The sequence below is a fragment of the Stenella coeruleoalba genome, assembly GCF_951394435.1.
Source record: "Stenella coeruleoalba genome assembly, chromosome: 2".
Taxonomy (NCBI): Eukaryota; Metazoa; Chordata; class Mammalia; order Artiodactyla; family Delphinidae; genus Stenella; species Stenella coeruleoalba.
Genome location: NC_137147.1, coordinates 2,814,985 through 2,827,990, shown reverse-complemented (window position 1 = coordinate 2,827,990; position 13,006 = coordinate 2,814,985). Strand labels below are relative to the sequence as shown.

The 13,006-nt window shown below is 51.6% G+C and overlaps 1 protein-coding gene across 1 annotated transcript; it reads right to left on the bottom strand.

The window, feature by feature from the left end:
• Positions 1 to 1,216: 1,216 nt before the first annotated feature.
• Positions 1,217 to 6,883, bottom strand: HSP90AA1 (heat shock protein 90 alpha family class A member 1). Its single transcript, XM_079913345.1, has 11 exons — positions 6,698 to 6,883; positions 6,013 to 6,174; positions 5,554 to 5,920; positions 5,090 to 5,223; positions 4,470 to 4,790; positions 4,086 to 4,251; positions 3,725 to 3,915; positions 3,469 to 3,616; positions 2,976 to 3,244; positions 2,327 to 2,660; positions 1,217 to 2,014 (listed from the first exon to the last, which is right to left on the bottom strand). The coding sequence occupies exons 2-11, from the start codon at positions 6,172 to 6,174 to the stop codon at positions 1,905 to 1,907; spliced, it is 2,202 nt and encodes a 733-aa protein (XP_079769471.1). The 5' UTR covers positions 6,698 to 6,883; the 3' UTR covers positions 1,217 to 1,904.
• Positions 6,884 to 13,006: the final 6,123 nt, after the last annotated feature.

Here is a 13,006-nt window from a genome sequence, read left to right as displayed (position 1 = left end):
CACGGTCTCCATGGTCCAATCACTGGCACACGAGTTCTGGGGGTAGTACGGTTCCAAAGTACACGTGTCTGCCATAAATGCTTTCCAGTAACTCAGAAAACATGCGCAGTGGGAGATCTTTTTTTAAGTGGGAGACTACAGAGGCTCTCAGTTTGTTTCTCTGAAATGTTCCTTTTGATTTAAGTGGAATCCTCTATATTCCTACTAGGCACGGGAAACATGGAAGAAAACTACCCCTTTGCCCTGGCCTTTCAATTCCTAATTCCCGAACAGCATGGACACCTGAATTCTCTCCTTAGACGAATGGGAGGTAAGAACTTCCGCTGCATTAGATTACAAGGATTAAAGGCGATTACTTTACCAGGCACTTGGTACCCACTGAACACTAGGTGACATCTTCCGCAGTATAAAGACGCTCGCTCAAGTCCTCTCCCTGCCCCCTATTAATCACGGTCACTCTTCACGTGGTCTTAGGCTCAGGATCCAGATCCTGTACAGAGCTGCTACCACCAACTTTCCCACAGCTTACGCCTCTCCAACCGCTGCTCACAGCTATCGGCACCTTCTCTACAGCCACCTCGCCCGACGCTCAATAAGGAACCAGAGGCCCAGGAGCAGAGGTGGTTTCAGGTGGAACGGCACTCAATAAGTACGCGTGGTACAGAACTTCCAGACATTCCTAAGGCCAAGGTAGTTCACAGACGATATTTAGAGCATCAGATACGTTTCACAAATACCGTCAAAGCACAGTTTGGACATGAAAATCCTACGGGACAATGGCTGTTATTAGGAAATTTAACACATAGTGTCAGATTCACCTGTTCTCATTTGTGTCTTTTAAGGATATATGCTCTGGGAATTCCCTGGTCGTCCAGTAGTCAAGACTCCAAGCTTCCATTGCAGGGGGTGTGGGTTCAATCCCTGGTCAGGGAACTAAGATACCACCTAAGATCCTGCACGCTGCACAGCCAAAAAAACAAAAACAAAAACAAAAATCCCCAAAAACCACATCACGAGAACGTATGCTCATCCCCCACCTGCCCCCTGAGAGTGCACCCTGGGAAGATCGCAGTAGTAAGACTCCAGCAGTCAACACCAATCATCTACTTCCTTGGCTCCTCATAGGCAAGATGTACACACCTAACATTTTACATTCTGGGACCATCCCGTCATCTATACTCTCCCCCCCCTCCAAAATAAGACATTTTCACATAAGTTCTTTTTAATTTATCTGTATTTGTTACAACTTTTAAAGCAGAATGTGACTTGAGCGCTACGTCTCCATTCACAAAACTTGCTCCGAGTCACTTTTCAAACAGCTTTACAACATGCCTAGATAGGCTTATAATTCTGCTACTCTCAACACTACTTTTCTGTGGAAAACAAGCCCTATGTATGGACAGTGACTCCCATCAAGTTGGTTCAGTTGAACATACTAATTCCTAGGGGTCTGGCACATGCAGTCAATACAGGCGATGGAAGGTTTAAAAAGTAAATCCCAGAAGATGAAAGTTGCTTTAAGAAGTATTTTCTTTTAAACATCAAGGTATATACTTCAGAACACTTCAGCGACAGAAGAGCTGGTCTACTAAAGAATCCGCCTGATAGCTAAACACTTCAGACCATGAAGTTAACGTAGGTTACATACACCTTACAACAAACGCTACTTCCGTCTGTTAAAATAAGCCAACATGAAACTAGAAAAAAACTAGCTCTGCTTTTAGTGCCTAAAGTATCACAGTATCACACTTAGTAGAAAGAAATCTTATCTTCCCCTTAAGTAGTTGTCATGCCATACAGGTTTTTAAATGTTAACAAAAATAAAGAAATACTTGAAAACATATTATCAGAAGAAATGAAGACAAGAGTGTTGAACACGCGGCCACGTAATCCTCAGGCAGAGCTCAGTCTACTTCTTCCATGCGGGAGGTGTCATCGTCTCCTTCGAGGGGCGGCATCTCCTCAGTTACAGCGGCACTGCTGTCGTCAGCAGTGGGGTCATCTTCATCAATACCTTTTTGGAAACAAACACCATGGATTAGATTTCCTAAAGCCACCTAACTATCCCAACACTGCCAGTTCATAGCCACTTTCCAAGGCTGAGCAATTACTACTTTACAGGGTGTGTGACCCTGTTTCATTCTTTATCCTGTACAATCAAAAGGCCTATTTTACACCCGTTTAACTCATGTGACTTAGGGTTTCCCAAACTGAATGGGACAGCCCAACTTTGTTCAAATTGCTGAAAGTTATGTTACCCTTTTCAACAGTCATGTGTTTAAGCTTTTCCAATAGTATTGACACGTGGTATTTGCACAAGGCTTACCAAGACCAAGTTTGATCATCCTATAGATCCTGTTAGCATGTGTCTGGGGATCCTCCAGACTGAAGCCAGAAGACAGGAGCGCCGTTTCGTACAGCAGGATGACCAGATCCTTCACAGACTTGTCATTCTTGTCAGCCTCTGCCTTTTGCCTCAAGGTCTCAATGATGGAATGGTCAGGGTTTATCTCCAGGTGCTTCTTCGCTGCCATGTAACCCATTGTTGAGTTGTCTCTCAGCGCCTGAGCCTTCATGATCCTTTCCATGTTTGCTGTCCAGCCATATGTGCTTGTGACAATGCAGCACGGGGATGTCACCAATCGGTTAGACACGACCACCTACAATCAAAACACAGTGATAACGAGGCCTCAGAAGATCTCATATTCTAACTTGTAAGTACTTGTTACCAGCTTTATTATGAACATTTAAGGAACTTCAGTATTGACGAATCAGAAATACCATCTGCAAACTCAGATACCTGACGCTTTCTTCCTGTGAGTTCTCTTACACTTCAAGTCTTTAAGAATCTTGAGATCTATATCCATCACTAAATGGAAATGCTAAAGTTTTCTATTAGTAAGTTAAGAAAACTTCAGTTTGAAAAACACCTGACACTCCTTTTAAATGTAGGTGAGAAGACTGTATTCACACACCTTTTCAACTTTCTTCTCCAAGATGTCCTTCATGATTTTGCAGAGGTTTTCAAACTTCGTCTTTTTTTCTTCCTGTTTCTTTTTCTCTTCTTCGTCCTCTGGAAGTTCCAGGCCCTCTTTGGTGACTGACACTAAGGTCTTCCCCTCAAACTCCTTCAGCTGTTGCACACAATACTCATCAATAGGCTCGATCATGTAGATCACTTCCAAGCCATGCTTCCGAAGACGCTCCACAAAGGCAGAGTTAGCTACCTGGTCCTTAGTCTCACCTGATATATGAAAAAGTTTTAGATCCTTAACAGGAAGCAGTTTCATTTCCTTTTCTTTTTTCCTATGTAGTTTGATCTAACCACAAACAAGAGCTAGCTCGCACTATGTTGCCTATAGTAACCCCTACTAATTTATATGTAACACCACAGGGGTAGAAAACACACCCAACTGTTCCTATGGGATCACAAGCACAAAGATACGACTAACATTTACTGCCCATTACCTGTGATGTAATAGATGTGTTTCTGGTTCTCCTTCATCCTTGTGCAGTAGTCCTTGAGGGAAACCATCTCATCACCAGAAGCAGAAGTGTAATACCTCAACAGCTCTGAAAGTTTCTTTCGATTTTGAGAATCTTCATGTATTCCAAGCTGAAAAACAGGTGAACTTAGGAAGACTTTCTCTGCATTAAAAAATCATTTAAAACGAGAAGCCAGTTTGACTACCAGTCCTAATGGTCAAGTGTGTTTACAACTAACCTTAATGTTTTTAGAGAACTGCTCATAAAACTTCTTGTAGTTCTCTTTATCTTCTGCCAGTTCAGTGAAGAGTTCTAAGCATTTTTTGACCAAATTCTTCCTAATAACTTTCAAAATTTTGCTTTGTTGCAACATCTCACGGGAAATGTTTAAAGGGAGATCCTCCGAGTCCACCACGCCTCTGATGAAGTCTGAAAAAACAGACCAAATGCGCTCAAGGTCACTCCAAGGACAAAATCGACAAAAAACGTAAACCCGAAAAACCACAGACAAACGATTTTTTCCCCTTTAAAAATCGGGAGTTGATAGGCTGAACTCTGACCTGTGACGGCGACCGCTCTTTATGCCCAACCGCACTTACTCAGATACTCAGGGATCAGCTCCTCGCAGTTGTCCATGATGAAAACTCTGCGAACATACAACTTAATGTTGTTCTTTTTCTTTCTGTTTTCGAACAGGTCAAAGGGAGCACGTCTTGGGACAAAAAGAAGAGCTCTGAATTCCAACTGTCCTTCAACTGAAAAATGCTGTAATAAAACACAGCCAAGATCAAGACAATGCCATCAGCTTTCACCAACAGGTACCACTTAAACCCCAGAGCCAAACACTTGCAGTTACATAACTTCAAGACTTCGGGAGAAGGATGGGGCAGTGGGCAAGAGAAAGCTGCCAGAAACCACCCTCAAATTTAACAGTTTGAGGCAGACCACCTGCAGACACTAGCTTTGAAGCTCTCAGCACTCACCTTCACTGCCAAGTGATCTTCCCAGTCGTTGGTCAAGCTCTTGTAGAACTCTCCATACTCTTCATTACTAATGTCATCAGGATTTCTGGTCCAAATCGGCTTTGTTTTGTTCAGTTCTTCTTGATCAATGTATTTCTCCTTGATCTTCTTTTTCTTCTTCTTGTCACCATCCTTCTTTTCTTCTTCCTCTTCATCAGAACCAACATCTTCTATCTCAGGTTTGTCCTCAGACTCCTTTTCTTCTTTTTCCTTTTCTTCTTCTTTGTCTTCCTTTTCTTCTGCCTCATCATCACTGACTTCTTTATCACGTTCCTTCTCCACCTTCAAAAGACGTAAGCAAATCACATCATCTCTCCATCCCAGAACTAAAAAAAATAAGCTAAACAGCACTGAGGCACTTACACCCAAAACCAACTGAAAGTAGTAAGTAGCCAGAAAGCTACTCATCAGTTTTTGATATATCTCAATAGGCCTGGGTGCCTGGACAGAGTAAGTCAGCTCCACCCACCCGCCCAATAAATACTGCAAATTCAGAACTCTTCTTTTACCAAGGACTCTAAAGACTGAAGATTTCAACTCAGTCGCTTTGGTTTCCTATGTAAAAATATACAGAAACTCACAAAGAGAGTGATGGGATAGCCAATAAACTGAGAGTGCTTCTTCACAATCTCTTTTATTCTCCGTTCCTCTAAGTACTCAGTTTGGTCTTCTTTAAGATGCAGAATAACTTTTGTTCCACGACCCATAGGTTCTCCTGTAAAGGAAATGGAGAAACGAGCTCAATTTCAATCTCAATGGCCTAAGCAAGGTTAACGAACATATAGCATCAATCTAGCTCTCCTAGCACTCATTTCAACATCTATGAAGCGGGGGTTTACCCTTACTGCTAACGGAAAGACTCCCAGAGCAGTTAACGGCCAAGATAAACAACCGCAAGAACAGGCTATCCCACTTAAGGAAAACACGAATTTGTTTTGTTTTTTTTTTTAAACACAAACTTCACAGCACCTTCAGGGGTCCACTGCCTACAGCACCCCACCCTCCACAAACGACTGACCCAGTAAGATGTCTACCGGATGCCCACCTGTATCAGTCCTCACTGTGAAGGATCCTCCTGCGGAAGACTCCCAGGCATACTGCTCATCGTCGTTATGTTTGGTGATAACGGTCACTTTCTCGGCCACCAAATAGGCCGAATAAAACCCGACACCAAACTGGCCAATCATAGAAATATCTGCACCAGCCTGCAAAGCCTCCATGAACGCCTTGGTCCCAGACTTGGCAATGGTACCAAGATTGTTGATCAAATCGGCCTTGGTCATTCCAATCCCGGTGTCCACAATAGTGAGCGTCCGATCTTGCTTGTTCGGAATGAGGTTAATATGCAGCTCTTTCCCAGAATCTAGTTTACTGGGATCTGTCAAGCTCTCATACCTGATCTTGTCCAGAGCCTATTTAAAAAACACAGAATATTACGCACAAGGCCTCTAAAGGGTGAATTTTATACCGAAGCTAAATCCAAATTCTACATTGAAAGACTTACGTCGGACGAATTTGAAATAAGCTCCCTCAAAAAGATCTCTTTATTCGAGTAGAATGTGTTGATGATCAGCGACATCAACTGGGCAATTTCCGCCTGGAAGGCGAACGTCTCCACCTCCTCCTCCTCCATCGGCTGGTCTTGGGTCTGGGTTTCCTCGGGCATCTGGAGAGGACACGGAGCCAGTGAGGCCGCCGGACGGGGTCCCGCCACGTCCCGCGCCCGCTTCGGAAGCCGGTGCGCGCACGAGGCACCGGCTGACAAAGGGATGACCTCATTCCGGGGCCCCAGAGCCGCCGCAGCCCACGCCGGCCGCACGGGCGCCGCTCCCGCGCGACTCCGCCATGACACCCCCCCCCCCTCCGCCGGCTGGGAACCGGGCCCGGGGACTCCTCCCAAGGCGCAGAACCCAGGCCCCCGCGGCCCCGGCCCCCGCCCCCGCTCCCCCAGAGCCCCAAGGCCCGCCCGCTCCCGCAGCGGGGACGGGAGGAAAGGCCGCAGCAGGCCCGAGGCCTGCGAGACGCCACGGCCGCCCCGGCACCGCCTGCCGAGGGGCCCCGGCGGAGGGGGTTGCACCCGCCGCCGTCTCCCGCCCGGCCCCGGATCCCCGTGGAGCCCCCCCACCGTGGAGTCCACCCCCTCCGGAGCCCCCCCCCGCGCGAAGAGCCCCCGCCCGCCGCCCCCTCACCTCGGCTGAAGGACCGCAAAGGCTCCGCAGCGACGCAACACCAGGACGTACAAGCAACTGGCGCGCCGTCCCCGCGCCTCCCTTATATAGAGGCGAGCCCGCCCAGCGCGCGGCGCCTTTTCCAGAAGCCTCCCGAACCTTCCGGAAGAACCCTCCCCAACCGCCGCCGCGGCCGCGCGCCTGCGCCTGCGCCCTGGACGCCGCCCGCCCCTACCCTGGGCCCGCGCGGCCCCACGCCCTCGCGCCCCGCCCCCCACGGCCGCGCCGCGCGCGCCCGCGCGGACCGCAGGACGCCTGCGCGGCCCGGAGCTCCCGGGAAGGTCTCGCGCCTTCCGGGGCCATCACCCCTAGCCCTGCCCCCGCGCCCACTGCGTTCTGCACGCCGTCGGCCCCGCCCCCACGACCCCTGCTCCGCGCGTGTCGGCCCAACGGCCGCCCTGGTGAACCGCCAACCCTGTCCAGGCCGCGGGGAGTGCGACCGGGGGCTGAGTGCCCGGGGACTGAGTGCCCGTGCTCGCGGCTCTGTGAAGTGCAGAAAAGTAAACTCTCGGTGGTTAAAACGTGTCCCCAGGTTGTGGAAGCTTCGGGTCCTCCACCGTCAGGGCCCGAGACTGGGGGCCCGGGGCCAGGTTGGGGGCCTTGAGGCCGCATGTAGGAAATCGAAGCAGGGGTGAGGGGTCCGGTCCTGTGTCACATGTGTACGCCCGGCGCACTGATCAGAGGCTCAGAGCCACGGTTAGGGGTTTGGGGGCCCGGGGCAGCGATTGGGCATCCAGGGCTGTTTCGGGAGGTACGGGGCGCACTTTTTTGCCGGGGTCAGCGATTATGGGTTCAGGGTACAGGAATTCTGGCAACAGGTGCCTGCCAGAGCCTCGTTATGCAGAGGCCCGGGGCTCCGGCCTGGGTGTGGGGTGCAGAGGTGTGTGAGCGAGGGGTGACCCGCGTATGGGCATGGGGAGCAAAGGGGACCCCTGGGCCTCGTGGGGCTCCCGTGCAGCTGTTTCTGAAGCTGAGGCGGGATGGGGAACGAGGGCTTCCCCACACATCGCTATAGACCCCACCTCAAGGCAGGCCACCGCTCGTATTTGGGGACTGGTCCTGTCCTTAGGCCCCGCTGCGACCAGGAAGAAATGTTGAAACGGACACAAAATACGGAATTCTCCCAGCTCTTGCTCAGTCCCTTGGGGACTTGTACCTACTTTGGGTTTGTTGTAAAATCGTATCCTTCAACGCGTTGCGGGCCCTAGTCTGGAATTCTGGGACGTGGTGACCATGCAAACTGACGCAGCTACGCGCATCATGATTTTGTAAAGCTCATCTCTTATTCTTTTGTGTAGTTTGAGGTTTCCATACGAAGTATGTAATTCATGGTTGGGGTGATTAACTTGCTTTAAGAGCCAATTTCTAAGTGGGAATTCCAAACGTGTTTAGAATAGTGCCAGATCACGGAAGAATTTTGGAGGCGGGGTGGCGTCTTTGGGCTTCACCCAGGTCAGTAAGCGGGGGCGGGGGCTGTTCACCGTTGAGGAAACCAACGCCCGGCAGCGCACCCCTGCCCCGTCCAGGCCTCTCCCGGTAAACCCTCCCCCTCCTCCCGGCTCCTTTGTCTCTAACTCCTCCCACCATTGCCCCCCCTCCCCCCGGAACAATCTGGAAGCTCCTTAGGTTGTAAACAAACTTGACTGACGACTCCCTCCACTTCCTAGTCTCCAGAGAAACCCAGCTTTTCCAGCAACAGGGTTCTCCGCTGGGGCTGGAGACCCTTCAGGAGGCAGTGAAATCAACGCAGGGCGTCCTGACTAGCGTTAAAACAGGCAAAATAGACTGGAAACTACCAGCCACGTGGTGAGGGTAGATGGGGGTTGTTATCGTTCGCTGGGGTGCGTTGTAAAATGTGTTTCTGGCCCCAGCTGTGTGTGGAAGCTCCCGGCGGCCCGGGTTTTCCCTGCGGCCTGGGCTGGGGGCGGGCAGTGGGGAGGAAGAGGAGAGGGAGCGGGGGAGGGGAGATGGGGTGGTAGCGCTGAAGTTTCGTTGTCGCCACTGCCACTGTCAGCCGCGCAAGGGCTGCCCTCCTGTAGCCCGGCAGCCGCCCTCCTGTTCTCCTGACTCGGAGGCCCGGCCCGCATCTTTCCACTCCACTCGGGCCACTGCCCGGGCGGTGTAAGATTTCTTGTAGATGAGCCGTTCAAGGCCCCGGCTGTGAAATTCTCGGTTTCTGGAGCTTTCTCCCCTCTCCTCCAGAGGCCGCTTGGGGAGCCAGGGTTTCCCAGCAAGCTCCTGCCTTAACACCCTTCTTCCAAATCCTCTTGCGCTCCGGCTCTCGCCTGCCTGCCTACCTCAGTCGCTGAGTACGAGGATCGTTTTGGCCTCGTCCCTCCAGACGCCTGGGACCGGTTCCACACCAACCGCCGGTGCCCTCCCGACCCCTCCGCTTGGTTATACCAGCAGCACGCTGGGGTTTCCCTCCTCCCCGCTGCTACTTCGCTGCCCCCTCTTAAGACTAGTCCTCTCCCCCTGGCCTTTCGCTGGCCCTCTTCCAACTCCAGACTCGGGTACTGACCTCACTTCCCCCACCTACCTGGCTTTCTTCCAGGGCTCACTAGCCAGATGACTGTCCCACCACCTTCTAGAACCCCAGGCATCCCCGCAGGGGACCTGGCGTGGCCCCTGCCACTTCTATCTCCTAGATACCTCTTGAATCTGTCCACTTTCCTCCATCCTCGTCCCCCACCCCTCCCCCAGTGCTTGGAAGCCGCTCACCTGGAAGCCCTCCGTAGCCGCCAGACTGCTTCCTGCCTCTGCTCTGGTGTGTCTCCGCTCTGTAGCTGGGGCGAGCTGTGAGAGCCCAGATCTGGCCCCGTCAGTCCCTTCCTGCACACACTCCCCAGACACTGGCTGACACCCCGTCACTCCAGAGAGAAAGACAGCTCCTTACCCAGGCCTGCCAGGCCTTGTGGGTGCCCCTGCCGCCCACCGGTGCTCAGTTCCCGCTGTGCTCCGCATCGCTCTCCTTTCAAACCTGACTCCACAGCGCCGTGCGTACACCCTTCCTTCCACCAGAAACACCATCCCCTCTCAGTGTTCTAGTGGACCTTCTGCAAGAATTTCCTTAGGGACCCCTGCGCACCCCCAACTTACCTTTCTACCAGGCCCCGCCCATCCCCTGATGGAAACAGGTCCTCAGGATGTGGGGCCCCTTCCCTCCTGGCTTGGGCACTGCTGAGCCCTCCAGCCCTGCCGTCCACTCTCACTTCTTCCTTTTGCACCCAGCCGTCTCCTGCTCTCTCAACACTAACACATCTCCAAGTCCTGCAGATTTAGCTCCTAAATATTTGTTGAACTCATCCCAAAGTGATCTTGCTGTCAGGAATCTGACCATTTTTCTCTACCATTTGAAACCTTTCAGTGTCCCTCCATTGATAAAGTGGGACACAAGGCACGGACCCTGGATGCAGGTGTCCCAGATTCAAATCCCAGCTCTGCCACTGCCTATCTGCGTGACCCAGGCAAGTCACCTACTCCCTCTGTGCCTTGGGTTCAGCGTCCGAAAAATGGGAGTGCAAGTGTCTTCCTCATAGGGTTGTTATGAGGCCTAAATGAGCACATTCTGTTTTTGGAAATGGCCCAAGACAGGGCCTGGCACACAGTAACTGCTGTATACATGTTTATTAAAGTAAATAAATAATTTTCTGATTTTCCTTTTGATTTCTTCTTTGACCCATGGGTAATTTATAAATGTGTTAGTTTCCAAATACTTGGAGGTTTTCCAGATGTCTTTTTTGTTACTGATTTTTTTTTTTTTTTGGTTGTGTTAGGTCTTTGTTTCTGCACACAGGCTTTCTCTAATTGCGGCAAGTGGGGGCTACTTTTCGTTGTGCTGCGAGGGCTGCTCATTGCGGTGGCTTCCCTTGTTGCGGAGCATGGGCTCTAGGGCTTCAGCAGTTGCGGCACGTGGGCTCTAGAGCGCAGGCTCACTAGTTGTGGCGCACGGGCTTAGTTGCTCCACGGCATGTGGGATCTTCCCAGACCAGGGCTCGAACTCGTGTCCTCTGCATTGGCAGGTGGATTCCTAACCACTGTGCCACCAGGGAGGCCCTTGTTATTGATTTCTAATATTTAATTCCACTGTGGTCAGAGAACATAGTTTCCTTTTATTTAATTTATTGGTTTATGGCCCAGATTATGGTCTATCTTGGTAAATGTTCTCTATGCAAAATAATTATGCTGAGGGAAAGATGCCAGTCGTTTACATAAAATTTTAGGAAACAGCAAACTGCAGGGACAGCGGATCAGTGGTTGCCTGGCTGAGTGTGGCCGACAGGAGCAGGAGGGAGGGATTCGGCATGAGGAAACTTTCAGTTGCAGCATGTGGGATCTAGTTCCCTGACCAGGGATGGAACCCAGGTGCCCTGAATCTGGAGCGCGGAGTCTTAGCCACTGGACCACTGGGGAAGTCCCTTGGTATGAGGAAACTTTAGGTGATGAATCTGATCGCTATCTCGATTGCAGGAGTGATTTCACGGGTGTTTGCCTATCTCAAAGCATATCAAATTGTACTTTAAACATGTGCATTTTATTCCATGTCAATTATATCCCATAAAGCTGTTTTTAAAAAAATTGATGTGTAGCAATGACCTTGGAGAAGTGTTTACAATCAAATTATAACTATATTGGAAACTCATACTTTGGAAAGAGGTACAGTTGACTTGGAGCAGGATGTTTGCTATAGCACAGTCTGCAGTTGGCTGTGTGACTTTGGCAAGCTACGCAACCTCTCTGTGCTTAGGTCATCTCATCTCTACAACAGGGATGTGGGAGGATGCCCCGAGCTAATCCGCAGGAAACCTTAGTGCCTAGCACTAAGGATGGGGGCACTGTTGTTCCCTTGACGGAGAGCAGGGAGACAGGGTGACCGTACTGGCAGCCACAGAAGCACCAGGATGCTGTCCTGCGCTAGTGACCATCTGCTGGGTTTAGGCTCAAGCTTGAGAGGGAAGGGAGGGCTGAGAGTAGAGCCCCAAAGGCGGTGATGAATGCTGCGAGCAAGGGAAGGGGGCCAGCCCTCTGTTTCTGGCCATATGTGTTTTAGAATCAGCTCTAAGGTAGATTTCCACAGAGCAAACTGGTTTTCCTGTTGACTATAAAATTTTCCTGTTGACCAAAATTTTATTTCTTCTGGCAAATTTTAACCCATCCTTCAAAGCGCACGTTGGGCAACCTCTCCTGGAAGTCTGGGAGGGGGCAGGCTGCTTCCTGACATGCTGTCACCAGAAGAGAGGACGGCGAACACTCCCTCCCCCTGCTGTCCCACCGTTGTCAGCACTGAGTGTGGCCGGAAAAAACTTGTTTGCCAGTTTCGATAGAGGAAATGGTGTCTTGTTTAATGAGCACCATTCATTTAAGCCTATCTACTGAAAGCCCGTGTCCAGGCCCTGGGACACGCCGGGCGGCAATCAGGTCGCTGCCCTCGTGGTGGAGGCACACGTGCAGCCAGCACCACATTGACCCGTGGATTCATGAGATGCCGTGTGCTGGCAGGGTGTGGGCCCCACCAGAGGCTTCCCTGAGAGCTGAGGGGGGTGGGCGTTAGCCGCTGCGCTGGGGGGGGCACCCAGGAGAAGGAGAAGGAACAGTGCTTGCAAAAGCGAAATCTAGAAGGATTACTAGGAGTCCGTGGGGAAGAGGGAGAGGGCAAGGCGGAAAAGCAAGTGGCGGTGGGAAGAGCCCTTCCGTGTGATGGGGGAGGGGGACACAGAGCAGCCTGAGGCGGGGGTGGCACATCGTGCAGTGCCCTGAGCCAGGGGACTCAAAATGTGGCCCGAGGACCATGGCAGGTATCAGAGGCCTTCCCCGGGGCCCGGTCAGACCTGTGTCCACTCCGACCACAGTGCAGATGAAGGTCTGGACCAGTGAGTCCCAAGGAGGGCCTGCACCTGCAGACCTCGTGGGTGGAGAAGGGGCAGGCGTGGGAGAGACCAGGAGCGCGAGGTGACAGCCTGGGTGATGTGAAGGAGCCCCGTGGCGCCCTGTGTGCGGGGGCGGGGGGGGGGCTGCAGTCAGCATGGGGTGGCAGGTGACCGGCTCGGTGTCACCATGCTAGGCGCAAACATCTATGAGGCATCCAAGAGGATGGGCGTCCAGTAAACGGGGTGATGGGGATGTGACCAAGAACACGGTGGAAGGGCCGGCCAGGCGGGAGGGAACTGGATGTGTGTGGACAGGAGCACGACTTCCTGAAGACCACAGTCTCAGTGCAGCCGTGGAGCTGGGAGGGGGTGAGAGAAGGGGCTGGGGTCAGGGGCTGCACCT